The sequence below is a fragment of the Marmota monax genome, unplaced genomic scaffold, assembly GCF_021218885.2.
Source record: "Marmota monax isolate L192 unplaced genomic scaffold, Marmota_monax_Labrador192_F-V1.1 WCK01_AAM20220418_F8-fsc00190, whole genome shotgun sequence".
NCBI classification, from domain to species: domain Eukaryota; kingdom Metazoa; phylum Chordata; class Mammalia; order Rodentia; family Sciuridae; genus Marmota; species Marmota monax.
Genome location: NW_026693010.1, coordinates 215,849 through 243,705, shown reverse-complemented (window position 1 = coordinate 243,705; position 27,857 = coordinate 215,849). Strand labels below are relative to the sequence as shown.

General features: G+C 41.0%; 1 protein-coding gene and 1 long non-coding RNA gene across 10 annotated transcripts in view; one reads left to right on the top strand and one right to left on the bottom strand.

The window, feature by feature from the left end:
* The window catches only part of Ppp2r5c (protein phosphatase 2 regulatory subunit B'gamma), a 139,994-nt gene that overhangs the window by 97,033 nt on the left and 15,104 nt on the right, over positions 1-27,857 (bottom strand). For 4 of the 9 annotated variants that reach the window (XR_006853547.2, XM_046453198.2, XM_046453200.2 and 1 more), the window contains exon 3: positions 23,225-23,390. Coding sequence is in view for 8 of the 9 variants with exons in the window: in XM_046453198.2 (XP_046309154.1) it covers positions 23,225-23,390 (166 nt within the window). In the remaining variant the exon portion in view is untranslated. Of the gene's footprint in view, positions 1-457; positions 660-23,224; positions 23,391-27,857 lie in introns of those variants that run through there. The other 5 variants (XM_046453202.2, XM_046453203.2, XM_046453199.2 and 2 more) reach the window with 4 other exon arrangements.
* LOC124098348 (uncharacterized) lies at positions 189-3,632 on the top strand. Its single transcript, XR_006853548.1, has 2 exons — positions 189-279; positions 2,161-3,632. It is a non-coding gene; the product is annotated as an uncharacterized LOC124098348 (long non-coding RNA).

Genomic DNA, 27,857 nt, shown 5'->3' with positions numbered 1-27,857 from the left:
GATTGCAATTTATCTTTAATTTTTAGATATGTCCCCGGCAAAGCCTTTGCAGTATTAAGCAACACCAATGTAACAGAAACTCTGCGTACCGACAGCAACTTGGCCCGGCTTGGCCGGGCCCGCCTCTCCTTCCTACCCCCACCCAATACCTTCCCCGGGCAGTGACTTCACATCCTTTGACATCAGCACAGCTTCGAAAGGGGGATGGGAGAGCGAGCTGAAAGCAGAAAAACCAGCTTTGAACTATGCATGCAAGGCCTCTCTCGAGCGGCAGATTCTGTAAGTAGTTTGTAAAATGCCAAATGGCAGTGACACACCCCATCTGCTCCCGTGAAGCCTGCAGCAAAGTGGAGTGAATTCTGCTGAAGGGACTTCCTGCTTTTCCTATCTGAAGCACAATAGCCATTTATTAACTACCCACGGAAGGTTCCGGTCAGTGGAACACACAATAACTCACCTCGAATGTGGAGAAGGGCCACGGGCTGGAAAGGCCCATTGGAGCTGGCCGCATCCACCACCATCCCGCTGCCCGCCTTATTACATGTCAACATCTAGACTCCTGCGGGGAAGGCAGTGTACTCCTAGGGCAAGAAACCAGCCTCCATTTTAGTTTAAAAAAAAGACAAACTGAAGCTCTCTGCAGCTGGAGGGAACTGGCTGGCTAGTGATGTCAGCAGGCACGGAGCTCGCTGATTGGCTGGAAGCTGCAACTTAAAATGACACTGAAAAAAAAAAAAAAAAACCCTGCAAATGGAAAGAGCGTTCTGCTTGGCTGTCAGTGCGCACTGAGAGCCTGGGCATTTTCCGGCTTTCTGCAGTCTTCATTTCTCAGTAACTTTCAGGCAGAAAACCCACCTCTCCGGGGACAGACTGGAGGCCACAATCCCCAGCCAGACTGTAAACAAATGATTCTGAGAGAGAGAGAAAAAAAGGTGTGTGCATAGGAGGTGTTCTGTGGGAACTTTACATTTTGGCATTTCCCTGATACCCCAAATTCAGCGGCACTTTATGTCCCCCGTCCATCTTCTCCTTTCTAGTTGTACTTTCACATGTACATCCTATGTATCATGACAGCCAGCCGGTGATTTAAAGCCCATGGCTATTTAAATATTACATAATTCCAATTCATTAGTCCAGACTCTTGTTCAACTTCCGCTACCACCAAGTGGGCAAGTTATGAATTTATAATCCCCAAACACTGGTTTTCCCTGAGACCTAGTTGTTTCCCCACCCTCTGAAAAACATAGATTGAAAAACTATATGAAAAATGAAGGCTGCTTTGTATTCAATAGCTAGAAAGTGCTACAAATTAAAGTCCTTATTCCACATGGTTGTGGGAGCTAAAACAGACATAAAATGTGTGCTTTCTTTCTTTTTTTTTTAATATTTACTTTGTAGTTGTAGGTGGACACAATACCTTTATTCATTATTTTTATGTGGTGCTGAGGATCAAACCCAGGGCCTCACACGTTCGAGGCGAACGCTCTACCGCTGAGCCACAATCCCAGCCCCTATGGTGCTTTCTTCTGGAGCTTAAAGATGTCGACATATCAGATTCTTTTATTTAGGTTTTAGATATTTTGTTTAGATTAAAAATTGATATTTCACTAACTTTTGATGGGAGATTATTAAAAGCAACATTCAGATCCTAGTTTCCTGTCTTCAGACAAAGTTAATGAAAAAGTTGCTCCAAGAAGAAAGGTCACTCTGACCTGGAGTGCTTGGAGGTGGCAGGGAAACAACTCCTACAGAGAGAAGAGCTGACACCAGTGCCAAATGAAAACGAATAAACCTAGAAAAACCTCTTCAGCAGAGCAGAAGCTATCTCCTCACTTCTTTGTACAAACAAGAAAGTTTTCCTTTGTATCATTTCCCACACAATCCCCACCTCACCCATTTGCTCCACCTGCGAATAAGAACCAAAAAGCCCCGTAACTCCAAAACACAATTTGCAGCAAAAGAAACATGTGCTGCTGCTGGGTGGCCATGACACCTGTGGGCCTGGATGCCACACACCTCAGCAGATGAGTGTACCACTGCACCCATTTGGAGGTACTTTCCTGGTCTTCCCTGCAATAAGAGGGTAGATGCAACCGTGCCAACAGCTGTGTGATGGTCAGAAAAGCAGTGACCAGAATCCTATCCACCCCTTCTCCCCAGGGCTGAGAACTGCAGGACTCCATGGCAGGTCCAACAGCTTCCAGTGGGCCTGAGCCCCAAGAGCAGACACCACCCCAAGGCTGTCTCCCTATGAGTGCACACTGCTGGCCTCACGCCTGCCCTGGCAACAATGCTACCTGAGCAGCAGACACGGTTAAACAAAAAGACCAAGCCTCGAGTCAGGTGACCTGAACTCAGATTCTGTCTGTCCAAGTGTCTCCAAGGACCTCTCCCCTGCCCGGGGCTTCGAGAAGAGGACCACCACCAGCCCTCAGTGCTGAGGTACTGCTGCACTCACTTCCACTCAGTGCCACCTCCCCTCCCCAGGAGCCACACCAGGGAACTCATGGGGAACAGGGTGCGCAGGGGCTTGGGAAGGATCAGAAGCCCGTGCTTGCTGCGGTCTGCACTTTCAACAGGACGAGACCTCCAGCCAGATTCAACACTCATGTGAGATAGTCTGGGGAGATGCGCCTGTGCCAGAGACCCCAGGAGCATCAGCGAGAAGCACAAGGTGGACAGAAAAGGAAGACACTTTTTCATGTATTTTTCCTAATGATCTAAGATCAAAGGATCTCAACTTTATTAGTGATTCCCCTCCACACTCTTTAAAAACCTTATGCATATAAAGTAGTTCTTTAAAGACTGAGATCAAGAAATTATTGATAAAACAAAATATAGATAAGAAATAATGACTTGAACAAACAAGGCATATTTCTGATTTGGAAACATAAATACTATAAATATGCTAATGTCAATTTTTTCCTAAAATGGCAGATTAATGGCATTTAATGGTAGTTTATCCTGAGTTGCTGGGATTACGGGTATACAACATTTGTACCTGACTGCAACTTCAGATAATGATTTCAGAAAATATTTGGAAATATGTTTCAAGATTTTTTTTGTTTAAGTAGTAAACTTTTGTTTTACTTCTTGGAATTCATTCTAGAAATGTAATAACCATGAATGAGTACCACATTTTAAAAAAATGTATATTTAAAAAATATAGTATTTTTTAAAAAAATACCTATTTTTGAAATTATGCTAAAATAAAGCACATGATATAAAATTTACCATCCAAACTGCTTTTTAGGAGTACAGTTCAGTGGCATTAATTACATTCATGTCCTTGTTTCAATTCTTTTGGGGACACAGCTAGGAGGAACTGTTGGATCACATGGTATACCTTTTTTTTTTTATTTCTGAAGAACTGTCATGCTGTTATCCCAGTGGCTGTCCACTGCACACCCCACACCAGTGCATACCCAAGAACACATCCGGGCCCCTGCACATCCTCAGAGCACTCACGCCTTTGCACAGTACCCTCTCCTCGGGGTGCACACTGAGCTGCAGTCCCGAACTACAAGTCATGCTGAGCTCCTCTGCACAGGCAAGCTGACCATTTGTGTATTTCTCTGGAGAAATGTTTGCTTAAGTTTGTTACACATTATTAAAACCAAGACTTTTTGGTTGCTGTTGAGTAGTAGGAGTTGTTTGTCTGGACGTTAATCGCTTCTCAGATACAGCACTTACAGAAACCTCCTCATTCTGTAGGCTGCCTTTCGCCTTGCTGACTGTGTCCTTCAGTGCTGTTTTAATCAGATGCAGTCCAGTTTACTTGTTTTTACTTCTGTTGTGTACCACTTCTGGTGTCATACTCAGGAAACCACAGCCAAATCTAATGTCATGAAGTTTAATAGTTTTAGCTCTTAACATCCAGGATTTGATTCATTCTGAGTTCATTTTTGTATACGGTGTTAGGTAAGGGTCTAACTAACACCAGACTTTTTCATGTGGATATCCAGGTTTCTAGAGTCATCTGTTAAGAGTCTGTCTTTTCCTCACTGAATAGTCTTACCACATATGCACAAGCTCTGTTCTATACCATTCATCTATATGTCTGTTTTGGTGGCAATACCACACTAGTCTTGATTACTGTAGCTTTGTTTTAAGTTTTTAAATGAGGAATGGTGAGTCCTCCAGCTTTTTCTACTTCTGGAAAAAACTACATTGGGATTCTTAATTTTATTTTAGTTGTAGATGGACACAACATCTTCCTATCTTCCTCTCTCTCTCTCCGCTTTTATATAGTATTGAGGATCAAACCCAGTGCCTCACACATGTTAGGCCAGCGCTCTACCACTGAGCCCCAGCCCCAGCTCAACACTGGGATTCTTACAGGTACTACAACTGACTCTCCAGATCACTTTGGGAAATACTGACATCTTAACAACATTAGGTATTCCAGTCTATGAACACAAGATGCCGTTCCATTTATGGGTTTCATTAATTTCTTTCAGGGGCATTTGTAATTTGGAGAGAATAAGCCTTTCAATTCCTTGATAAGTATTTCATTTATTTATTTACTTGGTACACTGAACCCAGGAGCACTCTACTGAGCTCACCCCCTACTCCTTTTTATTTTATTTTGGGACAGGCTCTTGCTAAATTGCCCAGGGTGGCCTGGAAGTTGCAATCCTCCTGTCTCAGCCTCCCAAATCACTGGAATTACAAGCATGCACCACCATGCCTGGCTTAAATATTTTATTCTTTTTGAGAGTATTACATTCTACTCATGGTTCCAAAATAATGGAAACTACCTTAAGGTCAAAAGGATTACCCCACATACTCTGTAAAATTTTATGCATCCATCAAAAATACTTATACAGGGGCTGGGGCTGTAGCTCAGTGGTAAAGCACTTGCCTCGCATGAGTGAGACATTGGGTAGCACCACAAAAAATAAATAAAGATATTGTATATCTAACTACAACTAAAAAAATATTTAAAAAATACTTACACATTTATAAAACTGAAATATAAGTGAAAAAGTCAGAGAATGATTTTTCATAAATAGTATGATCAGAAAATAATCTCAAAATATTAACAATGGTCATCACTGAATGGTAGAGTTATAGATGCCTTTTCTTTTAGAAACTCCCTGTGTTTATTAACACTGTAGAAAACTACATTATTATTTTAATGAGATATAAAAGTAACAATTTTTAAAAGGAGACATATATTAAGTTATAGCAGAAAGAATCTTTAATGCAGTTTCCCCTTAAATGTCAGGCTAAGAACAGGGAAAGGATGGTGATAGGAACCCAAGAAGTCTGATACAAAGATTTTATTATGATGATAAATGAGATCATGGGTGCAAAAAAAACCCATAAAACTTTGTTGAAATCAGGCATAAAAAATTTAAATAACAGATAAGGATGATGACTCTTTGTCTCAAAGACTCAATTATGAACTGCCTGAGTTTCTCACCATGAGTTTGTCACCTTTGCATGGAGTCTGGGTTCATCTAAGTGGTCAAGGTTCAAGTGGTCTCTGGAGTGAAGCTCTCTGCCCTGATGAAACAAGTACTGGCAAATGCAACCCAGAGGGGCTCATAATACAGCCATGTCACTCACTCTAGGACATGTTTTGACACCTTCCTGGGAGGGACTGGACAGAGGGAAAAGATCAGCATGGGGCAAGAGACTGCCCTGAAGAACCCCGCTGGTTCTGTCTTCACCTGAAAAGGGATATACCTGATTCCTCATGTTGTTAAGAGGGCTCACATCATACAGGGAGTAGACTCCCTTGCTGGGTAGGAGCAGAGAGTATAGGACCCAGGCGGGATGCCACTAAATGCAGCCCCAGCCAGCACAGGCCAAATGCAGGAAGCAGTGTGCATTACCTCACTCTAAAAACCTCATTGCCCATCAACAGCATTTTGGAAAGACCCCTGGTTGCAGTGCACAGATATCACTGAGCCACGCAAGGCACCTCCACTTAGGGTAATCCCTTTGGGCAATCTTCCTTTTATTTCCTGCTAGGTTCAGCAAGAGTTCCAGCCACAGGTTTTCTCTCTTGGCTTAGACGCTGGACAGTCTCTGGCACCAGGGGGTTCCTGTCAGTGTACTGAATCATCTCCTGAACAGTTACTTTCCACGCCCCTGAAACAGACCCTGTTCCACTCTGGTGCCAGGAGTGGACACCTCTAATCGTCACCTTGACTAGCCCCATCCGCCTGTTAGGCTGGCCTCCCACGATGCTTCCATAACCCTCCTGGCTGCAACTACACCAGGAAGAGCTCAAAAGGCAAGGCTGGTGGCTGGCTCAGCACGGTGCACCTTCCACTAGGAAACTGGCAAGAAGACCTGGGCTCTCAATGCACCCTCCAGCAAACGCCGAATGTGGAAAATCTGCACAATATGACAGCTTAGCTCTGAAAAGGAATTACCTTTTATTTTCTCATCCCTCCACCACTGTTTTCTTCTCTGTTTAAAAACAAACTGTCTGTAAATACATCCCACTGATTTTATTTCTAGGTAGTATTTCTGAATAAAACTTTCATATTTTCATTTCTAAATTCAGCCAAAGGTTTTCTTTTTATCTCCCCAAGCCCATTTGTAGGCAAATTACATACGCTCACATCTTAGTAGATAAGTTTTACAGTAATTAACAGATTTTTTTTGAGCCTAGAGATCTGTGACACTATAGCCATAATGCAGAGGCATTGGGCTGGCCAGCACTATTTTTTAAACAAAACCCCCAAACCAAAAAACTGGAAACCACACAAGCATAGATTGTTGGGTAAGAAATCTAACCTAAAAAATTTGGCTTCACTTGCAGTTTAAAATAGACCTTTTCCTTAGACAGATCAAAGGTACCTAACACTCAGCTGTGCTCAAAGGCTGCCAGGGAACTTCTGCTTGCCAACAGCAAGGACAAAGGGACAGGCACTGGCTGCCCTGTTGATCTAAGTCCTGCGAGTAATTAGAAAGCCACGGCTGAGCTCGCCCACAGGGAAGCTCAGCACAGCTAGGTGGAGGAGCTACGAAGACCTCACCCTGGCTCCTGGGTGAAGCCTGGGCTCGATCACTGCTCACCACTCCCTGCACTGGGCTGGAAGCCTTGCAGGAAGGTAAGAGCTCTCAGCCCTCCTTGTTCTGACAGCACAGGAAGCCCCCATGCAGTAGATGAAGTCCGTTTATGTCAAAGACTATCATACCAATTTTTTTTTTTTAATTGGCCCATACCCTTGCCAAACCTACAGTAGGTCAATGGAGCGATAAACCTCGTTTTCCAAGAAGAAGCCTGAGGTGGAGTGATGTGAAGGAAGCGGTGAGTTCAGGCTAGGTTTAGCCGCCCTGAGAGGTGATGCCACAGCAGTCTCTGTGAAAACTGCAAGGATAGGGAGAGGACAGGCAGTGTGGCTGCACTGTTCCCTGGATTCTTGGCAGATGTGGTCATGGATACCACAGACACAGGTACTACGGCCCCTGCCCTCGGTGACAGCACTGACAGCAGCTAACATGGAGAGTGGAGTAGCATGTCGGAGTGTCCTGAGCCCAAGCATCCATCAAGGGATTGATGGATGAACAAAATGTAGTAAGTCTGCAACATGGAATGCCACAGCCTTAGAAAGGAACTGAACCTTTAGTACATGCTGCCACACGGACAGTGTTCAACCAAAGGTCTGCAAAGGCCCCAGCATTTTCCCAATCCCAGAGAACTCAACAGAGAGAGTATGGCCATTTTATTCCTCAGGTGCTCCCCAGGGCAGCAGGCTAGGGCAACATGGAAGGCAGCCCATGCCCGCAAGCAGGGGGTGTAGGTACAGGACAGGCTGAGCCACTGCTCTTATGGTTTCTTCACGTTGTACCAGGACAGTCCTTTTAATTCACAGCCACAGCTTTTCTGCTTTGATTCCATCTAAACACTGGAGGGGAGGAGGTAGCCCAGTTTCCCCTTCCTCACCCAGGATACCACGCTCTGTGAAGCTCTTCCTACTCACCACCAGGAAGGACGAGCCCTCCTAGGAACTGAGGAGAGTTAAACCCCAGCAAGAGAGTCTGGAGAAGATTGTGCTAAGTCAATTAAGGTAGAAGGACAGATAAGACTCGACTTACATGAGGTCTCTGGAGTTGTCAAGCTCTAGAGATAGAAAGTAGAGTGCAGGCTTCCAGGGGGTCGGGAGGAAGGGGAACATCCTGTGTCATGGGGGCAGTTTCTATGGGGTCTGATGAAAAAGTCTTGGTTGCAGATCTATAGCACAGTAAATGTATCTGATGCCCCTGAGAGATACAACTATGAATGGTTAAACTGATAAATAATATGCTATGCATATTTCATCACAACTGAAAAAAGAAGATAAGGCAGGCTTGAGCCAAGGCAGTTCAGGGGACACTGGGAGCAGAAGCAGCAGGGTACAGACTCTGGGGAGGGTGGAGCATCAACAGGGAGCCAGATCTCCAGCTGGAGGGAATGGATAGAGAGAGAAATGTCCAAGGAAGTGTGTATGTGTTGATAAACTGAATTTCAGGTACTGGGGAGGAAGCCTGGGAGCGGCATGGAAGGCCGAAGCTCAGTACTTATGTGAAATGTGTGAATGCAGCTGGAAGTTAGAGACCAAAACCCTGGGGTTTCACCCAGAGAGGTCTGAGGCTGACACCTGAGTGACTCAATGGGGCATTTGTGGCTCAAGGGGCATGGAGAGGACAGCACTTGCAGCATGAGTCTGGGCTGGATGAGGGATTGGCCTGTCACATAGGCAGCTAGCTCTCAATTACTTACAAGCCCAGTACCGGCTGTACCTCTGCTGCCTAGATGCTGACCAAGGACTGCCATGACTCTGTGATGCCTGGAGGGCTAGGGGCATCTGGTTATCATCCAGCTCCTCTTCAGCTCTGACCAACACAGATGGTCAAATATTTGCTCTGATCTGGGACCTGCCTCACCAAGCATAGGGACTGTGGGTAACCAAAAGAAGGCACCATGTCAAAGACACGATGAAAGAAAGTACTCATCAGAGCAGAGTCTTCCTGTTTGGCCCTTTCTAGGCTGACCAGAGCAAGTCAGCAGTCTGGTAAATTTCTCACACCCCATTCTTAGTTTCTTCAACTAAGAGGCAAGAGGCTAAGCCCTCTGTAAATATATGCATAATTCATTTTTAAGCAGTAAAAACATGCATTGTTATGGCAAAACTTTTAACTGTATTGAAAAGAAACTGCTCTGAATGAGGTGAAATATTGTATTTTGATGAAAGCAGAGCAGGATATATAAAACGTTAACTGCCACTCAAAAGCCAAACTGGGAAAACCAAGCACATTCTCCTACAACATCGCGAGGACTGCTTTCACGGAAGGCCAGAACCTCAGGGTCTCCTGTGTCAGGGTCTCCAGGTAACCGAAAATTACAGCCCACATCATTCCATTATAACTTTGGCTTCTTCCTGGCCTTTTGTTTCTAAAACAAGGAGAATGTCCTCAAGAAACATGATTAGTTTACTGTACCCGTAAGTCACTTTAAAAAATTGATCTCTTCAGTTAACATTTAACACTTCTACCTTTCAAACTAAATATACCAAATGATGGGATCGATTTAGAGAAATCTTTCAGTGAATAGGTCTGAAGACCATACTCAACCTGTTACCAAAAACTAAAACACAAAATACCGTCTTTCACTTAGCAAATGACCAAAGCCTCCGACTTATCACAGTGCCGGAAAAATGCCATCGTGCAGACACCCCACAGGCTCTGGGAGTATGAGCTTATGGTGTCCTCTCTCCAGATGGTATGTGTGCAGAGTCTGGCAAGTTTTTGAAAATCTATCTTCTTTGATCCACTACTTCTTTACTTTGAATCCAGCTTAAGGAAAAGTGCAGAGATGAGAACAGGACAATAATAGATTTACATAAGAGCACTGTTTATAACAGCTGAAAATCTGGGGTACCCACACAATGAAATAATAAACAATGGTTAGAAATCACACCTGCCATTCCCACTGATGTCAGGAACAAGACCAGCATGCCCACTCTTACCACCACTGTGAACCACTGTACTGGAATTATCAATCAACTCAAGTGAAAGACATGCAATGTGTAAGAATCAAAGCAAAGAGGTGAAACTATCTTTTCATGCAGATGATCTAGATAGCTGGAATGTTCAAAAGAATCAACTGAGAAATATTGTAAGGAGTAAGATGATAATTCAGTAAAGAAGCATGAGGCAAAAGTAAGGGCCAACATTCAGAAATAATGACTACTATGTAGAAGACACATGTAAGAGAAAACTCCATTTCCAACAGCAGCAATAATGGACTATCTGGGTATTAATAAGAAATGTGTAAAATCCACATGAGAGAAACTATAAAATATCCCTAAAGGAAACAAAAGTGGCTTTGGAAAATAAACACGGCACAGTCCTAAAACAGAAGGCAAACACCTTAAGATGCAAACCATTCCTTGGACACTTTATAATTTAATAGGATTCCAACAAAAATGCCAACAGCTCTTTCTACAATGAGATGAGCCAATTCGAAGTTCCAACTGTAATGACAGTAGAATCACTGTTGGATTGTTTTAGTAGACTATATAGCCAAAATTACATTGATGATGTTAGCAAGATTTTCAATATAAGATAGAGGTAAAACTATGAAAATCCAAGAAAAAAAGTGAAAATACTATTATATAATAATGAAATTTAATTAAAGATATCAAATTAAATGCATGATTTAAAAATAATTATACTCGTGCTGGGGATGTGGCTCAAGTGGTAGCGCGCTCGCCTGGCATGTGTGCGGCCCAGGTTCCTCAGCCCCACATACAAACAAAGATGTTGTGTCCACCGATAACTAAAAAATAAATATTAAAATTCATTCTCTCTCTCTCTCTCTCTCTAAAATAAATAAATAAATAAATAAAATAAAAATAATTATACTCTAGCTCCCTCCACTGAAAACAATTAAAAGTAATCTCAGTCCTATAGTAATGAGTACTTTTGCTATCCAGATTCTGGTCTCTTACAGCATTTCTCACTGAAAGGAACCAGGGCTATTGAGAACTGGCTGATTCCAGGTTTGGGGCAGGAAAGGTGCAAAATGAGCCTGTAGCAAATCTCACTGCTGAAAACCAAGAAATCAAAAATACATGATCTAAAAAATACATAGGAGTTAGCCTAAAGGACACCAAGGTCGAAATTATGCATTTGAACACAGGAAGAATAATGATTTTAGATTAAAACACTGAAATAAAAGACAATACATTAGAATCCACAATAATATTCACAGAAAAGAAGTCAGAAAAAAGCTTAAGTTGTCACCATTTCAGGGAAACCAGTAAAACTCAAAGACAAAGGAATTATGCTGATCCTGTTTTTCTATCATGAATCATATTTCAGAATAACTAACTATCCAGTTGGTATGAAAAATAATCATTTCCAAAAGAATGCCAAATTAACTTGTAAAATTGTAGATCCAGGAAAGGTTTATCAACAGCTTTTTAAAAGATTAATGTGGTTGATGGGGAATAAACATCGGCTGGGTGTCAGGATATACCTCACAGATTATTATTAGTGGTTTTGAATTGCAAAGGGAAGCATTTAACTGTATATGGAGAGAGCAATCTGTCCTTGCTCCCATGTGTTAGTGAAGTTGAGCCTCACTTCTTAGGCAACCAGAGATTACGTATCTCCCACAAGGAGGACACCATCTGCTGAGTTATGCAGCACCAACCCTGTCGTAGTCTAGCCAAGCGAGGTTTCCACTTACAGCATCTATAGGGTACACCTGGGCAGAACAACTGGCCTGGCTAACTTAATAAGTCACTGTTGTGGTTTAGACTGGCAAGTCTCTGGCAAAGGTGTCCCCAGGTGTCTACTAAAACGATAACAAATCCCTGTTGAAAACCCTGACTCTAGGTTTCAAATATTTGAATATAAGACCAGTATATAACAACACCAGAGATGATGATGATGATCAGGAACACAAGCAAACAAGACATTTATGCACAAAATGTGACAGAAACTGCAGACACTGGTCTTATGATGCAGGCTGTGAATAGTGATGCTCACTGTAAAGTTGCACGGAATGTACAAAAGAATAGGAAGAGCCTTAAAAATGACACTGCAGATTTTAAAAAGAACCAAATAGAATTTTCAGACATGAAAAAGTATTTCTGAAGTTAAAAGGTCAACAAATGGGTCAAACACATAAAGACAAACCTGAAAATTCTCAATCAGGTAGAAATTGAGAACAATGATTTAGAAACTTTGGTAGCAATTTAGCAGTAATTTTATGTCTGCTAACTATAATAAAAAAATTATGGGAGTATTTTATATTTCACTTTTGCAATTATTTATTTTTATTGTACTTAATGATAAAATAAAGGACTGATATCCAAGATACATAAAGAACTGTTATAATAATAAGAAAATCAACTTAAAAACATACAAGAGGATTTGAACATACATTTCGTTAAAAATGATAAACAAACAGCCAATAGGCCCATGAAAAGATGCCATTTTCAATCACTAGGGAAATACAAATGAAAACCACCACACACCCACAGAAAGGCTACAGTCCAGTGGCTAGGCTATATCAAGCAAATGAAGGGGACACATGGGAACTGTGATGAATCAATGGTGGGACCTCTTTGAAAAATAATATGGCAGTTTCTTAAAAAGCTAGACAGAAACTTACCACATAAGCCAGCAATTCAATTCATAGATACTGACACAAAATAAATGAAAATTCATGTTTACACAAAGACTTATAACACCAGTATCATTCATACTAGCTTAAAAAAACCAACCCACATGCCCATTAATTGGTCAGTGGACAAACAAAAAGTGGCAATATTCACAATAACAAAAGAAACAAACTACTCAACAGGGACGAGCCTCCAAAACCTTTATCAAGCAAGACATACAAGATCATGTACTGTGCCAACCAAGAATATTACACCCAGCAAAGCTATCTGTTGTGGTTTAGATGTGAGGTGTACCCCAAAAGCTCATGTCAGACATTTCAAGAACACTTAGAGGTGAAGTGACTAGGCTGGGATTTTTAACCTCATCAGTGCATTAATCCCCTGGTAGGGATAAATTGGGTGGTAACTGCAGGTAGGCAGGGTGTGGCTGGAGGAGGTGGGTCATTAGGGCATCCTTTAGGGTATATATTTTTTCCTTGGGGAGAGAAGTCTCTTTCTCTCTGCTTCCTGGTGCCATGTTCCCTGCTGCTTTCTTCAGCCACACGCTTCTGCCATGATTATCTGCCTCATCCCAGGCAGAGCAATGGAGCTGCCATCTATGGACTGAGACCTCTGAAACCAAGAGCCCCAAAATAAACTTTTTCTCCTCTAAAATTGTTCTTGTCAGGTCTTTTGGTCACAGTGATGAAAAACGTGCCTAAAACACTATCCTTCATAAATAAAGAACTGAAGTCTTTCCCAGAGAAGCAAAACTGGAGGAAACTTATTACCAGTAACCAGCATTAAAAGGAACATGTAAGGGACTCTTATATGTATAAGCAAATAGATGATCATGAATAAATGCAAAAGTAGAAAACTTATCAGTAGAGCAGACATACAGAAGAGAAAAAAAATCAAACATCAGTACAGAAAACTATCAAACCACAAAGATAAATAAGAGAAGAATATAGGAACAAATAATAGGCAAAACATAAAGACAAAAATTAATAGAATGAAAGGAATATGTTATTAACAATTAATAATAATCCTGAATGTAAAAAGACCAAATCCTACAGTTAACAGATTGGCTGAATGGATTAAAAAAAACATAAGACTCAACTATATGCTGCCTATAAGAAACTTACTTTGGGATCATAGATCCCACAGGGATCGACTCAACAAGAGGATATAACAATTGCAAATATCTATGTCCCCAACAGCAGAGCACCCAAATATACAAAGCAAATATTATATGTGAAGGAAGAGATAGACGCTAGTACAAAAATATTGGAGGATGCAAATGGGCCTAAAAGATATTTACAGAACATTTCATCCAACAGCTGCAGAATACAAATCTTTCTTAATCAACACATGGTACTTATTCTCTAGGACAGACCATATGTCACTCCCAAACTAAGTCCTAACAATTTCAAAAAACACTCAAAACTATATATCATGTGTCTTCTCTGGCTACAATGGAGTAAAACTAGAAATCAATCAGAGGAATTTTAAATATTGTACAAATGCGTGGAAATTAAACAACATGCTCCTGAACAAGTAATGGACCTACAAGGAAATCAAAATGGAAATTAAAAAAATTTCTTGACAAAAATGAAAATGGGAGCACAACATACCCAAACCTACAGGATACAGCAAACAGTACTAAAAGGGAAGTTTATAGCAATAAGTGCCTCTATTAAAAAAAAAAAAATTCAAATAAACAAACTAATAATGCAGCTCAAGAAACTAGAAAAGCAAGAACAAATCAAACCGAAAATTAGAAGAATATAAATAATAAAATCAGAGAAGTAACAAAACTGAGACTAAAAGAACCAAAAAAATCAGTTAAGACAAAAAACTGAAAGTTTGAAAAGAAACAAAATCAACACACCTTTACCTAGACTCAGAAAAAAGAAGAGTCAAACAGATAGAATCAGAGATGAAAAAGGAGACACTACATCTGATATTTCAGAAATAAAACCACAAACACATAATTGGGAACTATTATAAAAAACTGCAGGCCAACAAATTGGAAAACTGAAGAAAAAGATACATTTCTGAACCCATATGACCTATTAAAACTGAACCATGAAGAAACAAAAACCTAAATGCACTAATAATAAGAAACAGGAATGAATCAGGAATAAAAAAATCTCTAAACAAAGAAAAGCCTTTGCTGATGAATTTTATCAAACTTTTAAAGAACTAACATCAATTCTTCTCAAACCATTCCAAAAAAATTTAAAACGAAAAACCCTTCCAAATTCATTACCTTGATGCCAAAATCTAATAAGGAAAAAAAAAATCTGACAAGGCCATAACTGAAAAAAAGAAAACTATAGGCCAATATCTCTGATGAAAAAAGATGCAGAACTTCTCAACAAAATATTAGTGAACTGAATCTATTAACACATCAAAAAGATTATATATCATGACCAAGTAGGATTTATCCTAGGGAGGCAAGACTGGTCGACGCATTTTTGGTTCTCTTGATGTAACACATCACATCAAGAGAATAAAGGATAAAACCCATATGATCGTCTCAATACACTCACAAAAAAGCATTTGATGAAATTAACATTCTTTCATGAGAAGAAAAAAAACTCTATATATTAGGTATAGAAGAAACATGCCTTGATAAAATAAAGGCTGTATATACTGAATAGGGAAAAGCTGAAAGCATTTCCTCTAAGATCCTGAACAAGACAAGCATGTCCACTTTTATCACTCTTATTCAATATAATACTAGAAATCCTAGGCAGAGCAATTAAGCAAGAAAAGAAATGAAGGACATGCAAATTGGAAAGGAAAAAAATCAAATTATCTCCGCTTGCAGACAACATGATCTTATATGGAGAGAAACCTAAAGACTCCACCAAGAAACTATTAAAATTGATTTTAAAAATTCAGTAAACTTTCAGGACACAAAATCAATATAAAACTATCAGATTTTTTCCTACACATTAACAACAAACCTATTGAAAAATAAATCAAGAAAGAAATCCCATTCACAATAGACACAAAAATTAAAATATTTATGAATAAAATAAACAGGTAAGTAAAAGATCTCTACAATGAAAATTATACAACACTGATGAGAAAAAAACTGAAGAGGACACACATAAGTGGAAAGATAGCCCGTGTAATTTAATTTACAGAGTCAATGTAATTCCTATCAAAGTACCAGTGACATTCTTCACAGAAATAGAAAAACAGTTCATAAAGTCTATATGGAATCACGAAAGACCCCAAATAGACAAAGCAACCTTGGAGTAAAAAGAATTAAGCTGGAGTCATTATGATACATGACTTCAAAATAAACTACACAAAACTATAATGACCCAACTAGCATGGTAAATAGTATAAAAACTACACCCAGATAAAGGGAACAGAAAATAAATCCACACATCTACAGCTATTGATTTTTGACAGAGGTGCTGAAATACAATGGAGAAAGAACAGTGTGTTCAATAAATGGTGCTGGGACAGATGGATGCATGCAGAAACCTAAAGACTCCATCAAGAAACTATTATCCTCCCCCAAAGGATAATGAAAGTAGACCCTTATCTCTCACAATATATAAAAACAAAACTCAAAATGGATCAAAGACCTAAATGATTTAAAAAATTATTTTGATTTTAAAAATTCAGTAAAGTTTCAGGACTCAATATAAAAATATCAGATTTTTTCTACACAATAACAATAACAACAAACCTATTGAAAAATAAATCAAGAAAGAAATCCCATTATCTAAAATTATCTGAAACTTAAAAAAAAAAAAAAAAAACAACAACAACAGGGAAAACACTTCAAGACATTGGTATGGGCAAAGATGTTTGGATAAGACCCCCAAAGGATAAGCAATAAAAACAAAAATAGACAAATGGGACTATATCATACTAAGAAGCTTCTGTTCAACAAAGGAAACGATCCAAGGAGACAACTTACAGAAGGGGAGAAATTATCTGCAAATTATTCTTCTGACAAGAAGAATACCCAAAATATATAAAGAACTCAACAGCAAGAAATTACTCCTAATAATTTAATTTTAAACTGGGCAGATGATCTGAATAGGCATTTCTCAAAAGAAAATATCCAAACACAATGTGTAAGTGAAAAATGCTCAATATCCCTAATAACCAGGAGATATGAATTCAAACTATGAGGTATCTTTTCATTCCAATTAGAATTGCTATTATCAAAACACAAGAAATAACAACTGCTGATGAGGATGTGGAGTAACAGGGGCTCTTACTTTTGGTGGGAATGTAAATTAATACAACTATTATGGAGAATCCTTAATAAACTAAAAATAGATCTACCAAAATGATCCAGAAATCCCACTTCTGGGTATATGCAAAGGAAATGAAATCAGTATGTTGAAGAGACCTCCACACTCCTATGTTTATTGTGGCAATGTTTGCAATAGCAAAGATGTAGAATCAACCAAAATATCTATCAAGAATGAATGGATAAAGAAAATGTGGAGTATACATACAATGGAATACTACTGAGCTATAAACAGAATAAAATCCTGTAATATATGGCAACATGAATGTAATTTGAAGACATTGTACTAATACAATGAATAAATCAGTCAGAAAAACAAATGCATTATGTGAAATAAATAAATAAATGAAATAAATCAGAAAAACAAATGCATTATGTTGTCACTAATATGTGGAAGCTAAAAATGCGGATTCAGAAAAACTGAGAATAGAATTGTAGTTACTAGAGGCTGAGAAGGATAAGGGTTGGGGGACGATGAGAGGCTAGAAAATGGATGCCAAAATAAAATCAGGTTTGAGGAATAAGTTCTAGTGTTCCAGTGCATAGTAGAGGTATTAATTTATATCAAGAAAACTAGAAGAGAGAAGTCAGAAGGTTATTAACACATAACTTTACAAGAAAAAGACCACATCTTGTACAATCTCAAATCTAGAGACAGAAAGCATAGAAATGGTCACCTGCAGCGGGGGCTGGGAGTGGGTGCTGATGGCAAATGAGCACATGAGGTAAGATGGAAATGTTCTAGAACTGGAGTGCAGTAATGGATGCACAACGCTACCCATGGAGTAAGACAACTTTCCCATTCACAATAGGTATGCAAATTATGCCTCAATAAAATTAATAAAATCTGTGACTTGAAAAGTTAAAAAAAAATCATGAGATAGAGCTAAAGTTATTCTCAGAGGAATATATGGCTTTAAATTCCTTTATTATTAAAAATCAGCTAAAGATAAGTGAATTCAACTTAATAAATAAGAAGGATAATTAAAGATAAAAGTAGAGATGAATGATACTGAACACAAACAAAATAGTCAAAAGGATAAATGAACTCCTAAAGTGAAATAATAACCACAGAGGTGGAAGAGATTAAAATATTCATTAAGCTGGGTATGGATGGAAGGCTGAGGAAGGAGGATCCCAAGTCTGAGGCCAGCCTCTTCAAATTAGAGACCCTGTCTCAAAATGGAATAATAAAGAGGTGGGGATATAGCTCAGATCTGATAGAGCTCTAGTCCAGCAGGCATGAAGCCCTAGACTCTATCCCCAGGACCACAAAAGGATTTGTTAAGCAGTACTCTGTACTAGTTCCCATGTGACCCACTATAAAAGGAAGCTACGGATTATTACAGAGAAAAGCACTCAGCCCAGCTGGGTCCTATAGCAACCTTCTAACTTTATTTCATGAAGACAATTTTATTATTTCTGAAGTCGATGCATCGATCCTTGCCATGAGATGGCGGTATGAGGAGCTGGGTAGAAACCATCTGTGGACCACCTTCAGGAAAGATCAGAGTGCCAGTATCAATGCACCTAGATTTGATAAGCTATGATTGTACCAAAAAGGAAGAACACTACATGCTAGCTTCAAGCAGTAAATATTGTTTTTTTCCCATTTTTTTATTGGTGCACTATATGTGTACTAATGGTGGGATTCGTTGTTACACATATTCATATGTGCACACAATATAACAATATATAATTATGCTAAAAAGTATTTTTAATGCCTGAACATCCAAGTAATAGATTTATTGGACCTTCAGCACATGACTAATCGCTTAATGGAAATACATCTTATTTTTGCAGATTACTGTAATAAACAAAGTTTACTTTTTTCAAGTATGCTGCAATACTTTTTCAAGTATTCTAGAAGCAAGGGAAATAACTACTTGAATAAAATAACTACTTGTAACTGAAAATATACATCTAAGGTGTCCAAACCCCTTGTCTTTTAAATTCTTGATCCTTAAACTGGAGCATCTCTATCAACTTTTGTTGTCTTTTTGTTTCTCCTCAATTTTGTGTTTGAAAGTCAAGGGAGGGGCTGGGCTTGTGGTTCAGTGGTAAAACGCTCCCTTAGTACACATGAGACACTGGGTTTGATCCTCAGCACCACATTATACATACATACATACATACATGCACACACACACACACACACACAAACATACATATACATATATATATATTTTTAAAAGCAAGGGAAATAATTCAGGAAATAAACTTATTCATCAAAGCTTTAAGAAACTGCACATACTATTCTACTGCAGTAGTGTGCTGTCAATCCTACAAATTTATAAACTCAAGATTTACATCTCCTGTGAATTCAGCTAGGACTTTATTCTCAAAGGAAAACACACACCCAGTATATACTCTCTTATTCCCAAGTTGTTTCCACTTTAATTGTCCCAACACTGTAGCATAGTCACTCAAACCTGTGTTATTTCTTACATCTATATGCTGTAACTGTTAGCGGTTTTATCACCTCTTTGACAGTGACAGAGTCACTACAAATAGATTTAACATGGATTAACCAACTCTTAAGACAAAAATTTGGCTATTTTGCCTTCACCAGGTTGACATTTTCCCAAGGTAGTGTTGTAAAAATTCAAGGAACTCATAAAACAACATGAGAGAAAAAATATATATAATTGGGCCAATTATCACTCCCCTGCACTTACTCCCTCCCTTGGTCACTTTATTCTATTCATCTCTCTTGGACTGTCATGAAATTCCCTCCCCTCACCTTTCTTCCCTCTTTAGTTTCCACGAAAGAAAACTTGCCACCCCTGACCTTGTGAGTTTGGCTTATTTCACTCAACATAATGTTCTCAAGTTCCATCCATTTTCCTGAAATTTACATAATTTCATTTTTCTTTATGGCTGAATAAAACTCCATTGTGTTTATATATCACATTTCTTTATCCAATCATTTGCTGATGGACACCTGGGCTGCTTCCATACTTTGGCTACTGTGAATGGTGCTGCTTTAAACATGGGTAATGCATGTACCACTGTAGTGTGACAACTTAATTCTTCAGGATAAATACTGAGGAGTAGTATAGCTGGGTCATATGGTAGTTCCACGCCTACTCTTTTCAGGAACCTCCATACTGATTTCCATTGTGGTTGAACTAATTTGCAATCCCACCAAAAGTGTGAAAATGTTATTTTTCTTTATATCCTCTCCAGCATTTATTATAAAATCAAAGATTAAGAAAATTAAGTAAATGGAATCAGGCAATATATAAAAACAATAATATGCTGAAGCATATTATTGAGATTTATTCCAACAAAGATCATGCAAAACCAGAAAGATCTATCAAGACAGCAATTATAATATTGCATTAACATCTTGCAGAGAAAAAAAATCACACAGCATTTAATCTGGTTCTGTAATAGCACGTGCACTGGCACAGCACCACCTGGCTTGCACAGCCAGCCAGGGCCATGCTGGTGCACATCCTGGACACCAGCCACCCAGTGAAGATCATTTCTCAGAACCAAGAGCCACTTTCACATTGTATGTGGCAATCCTGAAGCTATTCATCAAAATGGGAGAAACAGGATGCCTGCTATCCCCTACTACCTGGGCTTAACTGGTCCTGGTCAGTGTTAAGATAAAATTAGAATACATCCAACCACCCACCCACTTGTGCTCACCTGTACTGGTATAAATGCTAGGAGAGAGAGAGGAGTGCTGACACACTGTGATCCCAGCTATTTGGGAGGCTAGGGCAAGAGGATTGTAACTTTGCAGCCAGCCTGGGTAACTAACTCAGTGAGATACTCTCAAAACAAAACAAAATAGAGGACTGGGGATGTAGCTTAATGGTAGAGCACTTGCTTAGCATGTGAAAAGCCCCGCATGAAATTCCCAGTACTGGGGCAGGGAGGGGAAGGAAACAGAGATAAAAGACCTGATTAGTTACTTTTGACAGGGCTCTAAGAGCTATATAAGCAGATTCTAGTAAAGACTTACTTAAATTAATAAGAAAATTTGGTATGGTGATGGCAAAAGAAAACATTTAAAAACCAATTGTTTTTAGGAATTTAACGAGAATCAAAATAAATCAAAATGACAAAAATAAATCCAGTCACAAGAGTGACAAAAATTACAAAGTATTTAAAAATAAATTTAATGAAAAGGTGAAGGCTTACAAGAAGCCCAAAACATAGCAGAAAACAAGACCCACAAAAATGGGTCTTCTTCCAGAAGGAGAAAGTTATAAAAAATATCATTCTTATCCAAATTAATAGAGAACTTTAAGATAATGCCAATAAATTCTGATGTTTTCTGAACCAGACAGTATTACTGATGTTCTAGAATACCAGAGAAAGAATTATCAAACAAGCTCGATGAGGTTTTTTTTTTTTTTTGGGGGGGGGGAGGGGGTACTGGGGATTGAACTCAGGAGCACTCAACCACTGAGCCACATCCCCAGCTATATTTTGTATTTTATTTAGAGACAGCATTCAACTGAGTTGCTTAGTACCTCAATTTGCTGAGGCTGGCTTTGAACTTGTGATCCTCCTGTCTCAGCCTCCCGAGCTGCTGGGATTACAGGCGTGTGACACCATGCGTGGCTTCCTGTGAGGTCTTGATCAGTGTGAAATGCTCCTAGACATGGATAGACCATGTAGAGTTTACACTTTTGCAGAACAATGAAAATTTAGGTGTCAGTGGAAGAATACTGTGTGACAGGTATAATCAGAAAAGAAAGAAATGGGGGTTGAAAGCAGCACAGAGAGGCAGAGTGATGGCTGGAAAAAGAGGCATGTACACAGACTCCCTGGAAGATGTGAAGGAAGACCAGAAGAACACTCAAGCCTACACTGGTGCCTGCCCAGGCTCTGACCTGTGTGTGAAAGGGGCACAGCTCAGACCCAATGTGCCAGCTGGGATAGGACTAGCGCAGGGCTTGGTGCTTGAAGGGTCAGTAATAGCTATGCCCAGCCTTTTCATCCCAGACATCCAAGTCATTCTGACCCTGGGCCTACTGAGAGCATCGAAGGGAGGAGTATCATGCACACATCCCTTCTTTTTGCTAAGTCACCACTGTTGAGTGCCAGAGAGGGGTTTTGTTTTGTTTAATGCTGCACCCCCAGGATCTAGAACAGGCCTGCTTCCCTAAGTGTCCAGCTGAATGGGAACAAGTAGCACCAGAAAGGCATGGACTGTTTGGGAGGGGGAAGAATCATCAAAAATGATGTAGTGACCTTATTATCAAATCACAAAGCTAAAGTGAATAAGCCAAACACAGGCTCTGCAGAATGCAGTGAGTGGAGAACCTGGATTTCTAGCAAGCAAATGACAGGAAATTCATGCATAAATCTTCCATCCCTCCATCTATCCATCCAACCACCCACCCACTTCCATCCCTCCAACTATCCATCCAACCACCCACCCACTCATGTGCTCACCTGTCCATGTACCCATTTCCCCTCAATCCCTGAACATTTGCATGGAGCTCCTGCTGTGCCCCATGGTGTGAAAGTGCTAGGAATACAGTTATAAAGGAGACAACCTTCCAGCCCAGTGAAGATTAACTGTAAAAGGCCCAGTAATAGAATTTAAGATACGAAAAACACCCAGTGTTTTTTTTTTTAATTTAATGTACCAGCTTTTATATTGGCAAATATAGAGGTTTTCAGAGGTTCACATTTTTTTCTTTAGGGTCCTTACCCCATTTCCTTGATAAGATTTTCAAAATCTCAACCTCAAAATCTGAAAGAAACTTTTAGGAATTGCACTTTCAAATGGACAGAGGCAGCTGCGCCATTTGGGGGAAAATTTCAAGTGAACTGCAATTTCCCCTGACTGATCCCATGAGGAGCCCTGGTTGGAGGTGATCTCCAAATGATTCATAACAAAGCAAGTCCATGGAGTACCACAGCTACTTCTTCATTTCTTTAATACTAGAAGAATGAAGAGGTTCTACTGTAACTTTTACAACTACTCTACTTGTAGAAACTCCTTTCTGAACTGCTACAGTTCAAAGACTAATAAAAGGGAATAATTTGCAAGAAAAATTGGCTAGCCTACTTGAAACTACTATGAAAAGATGTGAAACTTTTCCTCTTAGTGTAGAATACTTATAATACATTAGTTATTGGATTGGTATCTTAATAGCTCTGAAACTTAAAATGTTAGTTGAGTAAATAAATCAATGGCATTCCATTTAAGAAAAAACTCAAGTGAGAAGATGATGCCGAGAAATATAAACACAGTGAAGGAATAAGAAGCAGCAACTATCAAAACATTATTTCTTCCCCAAGTATTGAAACATTTAATTTTTAAAAGACAAATAAAAATTACCTTTTAAAGATGGTAGTTTTTGCAGTTCTCTATTATTGCTGGCACTAAACCGTGAAGAATTCTGCCGCTTGTCTTTTTTCACAATGGGCTGAGGGGCTGGTACCTTTATTTTAGAAGATGTTGAAGACTGGACAGCCACAAGGCTGTTCTTCCTGCTGGAAATCTGCTTTCCAAATAAAAACAGAACATGTAAAACAGCTGTGCTTATGGGACAAACGAAATATAGAAAAAACACACACCCCTCAAGTCTTGCTCTGGGACAATGTTCTCTGCTCTGCTGCAGGCGATTCCCTGGAGCTGCTGGAGGGCAAGGCTCACATCCCACCTCCAGTAATGCTGGACTTCAGAGGCTCACAAGATACCTCACTCCTTTCTCTCTCTCCTTCCTTCCTCCTTTTCTTTCTCATTGTGTCTCTTTTTTTAAAAACAGTACTGGGCATGGAACCCATGGGTACTCTACCACTGAGCTACACCCCCAGCTGTTTTCTAAACTTTCTATTTTGAGACAGGGTCTCACTAAAGAACTTGAAATCCTCCTGCCCCAGCCTCCTGAGTAGCTGGGATCACAGGCCTGCACCACCATTTCAGGCTCCAGGAGGGAGGCAGGTGGTTCAGACAGAGGAGGCAGAGGGTTGGAAGGGCAATGGAAGGTGGAAGCAGAAGTCAGAGTCAGAGAGAGCTGAAGACCAAAGAGGGACCACAAGCCCCTATACAGGCGGCCTCTAGAACCCGGAAAGGTCCAGAAGGCAGGTCTTCCTCTGAAGTCTTCAGAAGCAGCAGAGCCATGCCCTTCACCCTTTCAGACTTTGGATCTCCAAAACTGTAAGATGCTAAGTTTTGTGCTCCCATAAGCCATTTTGTTCATGGCCATGTGTAACAGAAGCAACAGGAAGTGAACTCAGTCTAGCACCTCCTAAGAGAAAAGGTTTCCCTGCTGGCCCCTTCACTAGGCTGCAGAAAGGCGCTCCCCTGAACCTAGAACTTTTCTTCCTCCTGGCTTTTCTCCTGTGTGCCTATCTCTAGGCTCCTACTCTCCCACTTATCTCCAGATGGCATCACAACTATAAGAGCCATCCCACTCACGAGGCTGGCCTGTAACACACCAGTGAAATACTGGGGCAGAGTAGAGGAGAATCAGAGGGAACATGCAGCAGAGCCACCAGGGAGCTTGTCATCCACAAAGGCCTAAAGGGATGTGCTCTCCACTGTGACCCCATGAAGATCATCTGGGCCTTGGGTCCCCCATCAGGAGGGCTCTCTGGGCAATGACCAGCTGGGATAGTTTGTTACCACCAGCACCCAGCAGTTCGTTGCCTGTAGGATTGACACAAACATATCCGCTGTGCCCCATCTGTCTGCCCAAAGCAGTGGAGCTCATTTCTGCCCAGATGCACTTTGCAAAGGCCATGAGGCTCTGACCTAGAGCCAACAACCACCCAACCCATTCCCCAGCTGTACAGGGCCTAAGGGAGCAGGAATGTAACTGAGCCCTGAACAAACCTGTTCTCATTTTTTTAAAAAATATTTTATTTTTAAATTATAGTTGGACATAATACCTAATTTTTATTAATTTACTTTTATGTGGTGTGGAGGATCGAACCCAGGGTCTCACACATGCTAGGCGAGCACTCTATCGCTGAATCACAACCCCAACCCCAAATCTGTTCTCATTTTTGAAAAAAAAAATTTTCACTAAGCAGTAAGAGCTGCTTTATTTTTCAATAATTTACCTAAGAAAAATTGAAAAGAGTTTTCCAAGATGAGACTGCCCAAAACACAGCAGACAGAATTCTGAACTGGGAGTTCAGGCCTAAGTTACCTTCTCTCACACAGCCTGTTCCCTGGTCAAAATGTACTTTCTTGGCTTTGATCTTGACATCTGCTATGGTGTGAATATAGTTTATGTTCCCCTCAAAGGTTCATATCATGGGAACTTGGTCTCCAAGATGGTGGTGCCGGGAGGTGCTGTGGATCTTTAAAAGGCAGGGCCTACTGGGAGGCCCATGCATCACTGGGAGTGTGCCCTCAGGAGTGACTGTGGGACACTAATCTCTCTCTGCTCTGGATCTGAAATGGGACTGCTGGCTTGGATACACTCCCACCATTACCATCTGCCCTTTGGTCCTCACCAGAACCGAGCTGATGCAGGTGCTATGCCTTTGAGCCTCCAAGTCTGGGAGCAAATTAAACCTCTTTTTCTTTGTAAAGATCCTATATCTTGCATTTCATTATAGTGATGAAGGCCAACTAATACACCATCTATCATTCTTTCTGTCAGATTATGAAAGAATACATATACTGTTCTTAAAAACACCACCTATAACCCACGTCCTCCTCGGAATTCCCCTAGGTAAAACTTAACTGCTCAACTTTCTTGGGATGCCCCTAGAAAAACCTCTAGCATTTACTCCAAAGTCACAGAGATACTTCCAGGACCTGTCCTTGTTTTAAATGGCAAGCTACATATATGTGTTCCAAGAGATCATAAATTTTATTTTTATTTTTATTTTTCCATAATGCCCAATCCAGTGCTATACACATAATGACCTTGATAAACAATAGGTAGAAAATAGATAAACACAGTTCCATAGCTGCTTCTACCCCAACAGGATAATAAACTGGGCATCTCATGTGGCCACTCTTGTAAGACTACAACCTGGTGATCTGGCTAACTTATAAATCAGAAGCAAAACAAATCCATAGGAAATGAAGCTCCTCACAGGGAACCGGTTGAGATAAGGTTTCTAACGTCTGTGGAAATAAAAAATCACTCAGACTCCATCCCACTGGTTCCTCTCCCCTGAACCCTACCATACTCTCCCCACCCAGCCCCCTCCAGAGCCTTCTCTCAGGAGGCAACAGAGTGAACTTCCGGAAAAGAAAATCTGCTCCCATACTCTAAGCTTAACCCACTGTGGCAGCTCCCAGGTCTTCTGGCCTCAGGGAAATTACCTTCCTCTGCCCAGCCATGTCCTACCACCATGTTTCTGTCCTCTTGCCAAGTGACTACTCTGGTTCCTTCAGGCCCCACCCTCCACCATGTTTAGACTCATTCTTCATGGGGCCCACATGGCACTGTCGGCTCCTGTGTCATGTCACACGGTGGACCCATCATCCCTAGCATGTGGTACTTTTACTCTCCTCTGGCAGCAATGAGATAGACACCTTTCTCCCTGACCAGGTCCATGAGTCCAGGAGGGCAGGGCCTGTCTGTCAGTTCTTTGGAGGACTTGGGACCCACCAAGCCAAAGAGGGCCCCCCCCCCGAGGAAAGGAGCTCTGGGGTCCCCCAAAGGCTCAGCATGGTGGCAAGCCAAAGCTAAGAGAGAAAGACAAGCACACACAGGCCTCAGAGGTGCAGTGAGTGTGCAGTCTCAAGTCCCTTGTGGCAACTCCGGCTCTCATACGTGAGGAGCCAAGGTACTTCTCCCTACTTCTTCCAGAACCAATTATATTTTATTTTCCTCATTAACAAATCAGCAGCAGGATTTCTCTTTGCTTACTTTCTTGGTTGCTGGCTGTCCTACCCTGCTCCAGAGACAGCAAGATCTCTTCTGCCTCCCTTGCACCCATGTCCCAGTGTCCAGGGCAGTGCTACCTGCCACCCAGGTAGCACTCAGGAAATCTCGTCTGGGCTGGAGATGTAAATTTGGAAGTCAACAGTCCCTAACTGGTTCCTGAAGTCTTGGGCATGAACACCCCAGACAGAGGATGACAAGGGAGAAAAGAGGCAAGAGACAGCCTGGGGCTGAGGAGTTCATGGCCAGCTGCAAGGCAGGAAGAACCCTGGGGGCGTGGTCTCCTGAAGAAGGCAGAGAGAGCCTTTCAGGATGGATGGATTTCAATGCCTTGAAATGGCCAAGCGCCTACCAGATTCAGCAGCACAGAGACTGTGGCAGACAGAGATCGGTTTCCTGGAGTGGGGCTGGGAGAAGCAACTACAACTGAGGACAAGGCAGAATCCATGAGGATTAGCAATATTTCTGAAAGAACTGGTTGGAAAGAAAAGAGGAGTTAGGGCACTGGAAGAAGCAGAGGGTTGGGGAGAAAGCCTCCAAGAATTTAGGGTGAGAAAGGCTGGTGTACCTGGATGCTGGGGGGGATGGGGCCCCAGGAAGGAGTTGCAGCTGAGAGAAGGGCTATGCAGGGAAGACCTGGACCTGGGTCTGCAGGAATAACAGGGCAGGAGAGGAAAAGGATGGTATGAGGTACAGACACCTGCCAGTCTGATGATTTTGTATAGGGAGGGGCAGAGGGAGAGAGGGAAAAAAAGAACCATATGAAGCCATCTGCCTACAGTTACTGTAAAGAGGTGGAGGGAGGAGACTGAGTGAGTGAAAAGGTCAGAGGGGATCACCTGGTGGAGGACAAAGGGCAAGGTGCCTGGAGAAGTGAGTAGCTATGAGCAAGCAGCCCATCAGGTCAACACACTAGCAAGGGCCAGTGCCCCAAGGGAGCACTATGCACACAGAGTCCTCCTAATTACCATGCAAATATCTGTCCAGTGCACGTCTGTGCTGGACCCTGGGAGTGACACAGTTGTGGCCCTGTTTGGTGATGCCATAACCTGGAGGGAAGTGGGGCCAGGGCAGACTCCTGGGAGCAGCTCTTCCAGAACAGCACACAATCTGCAG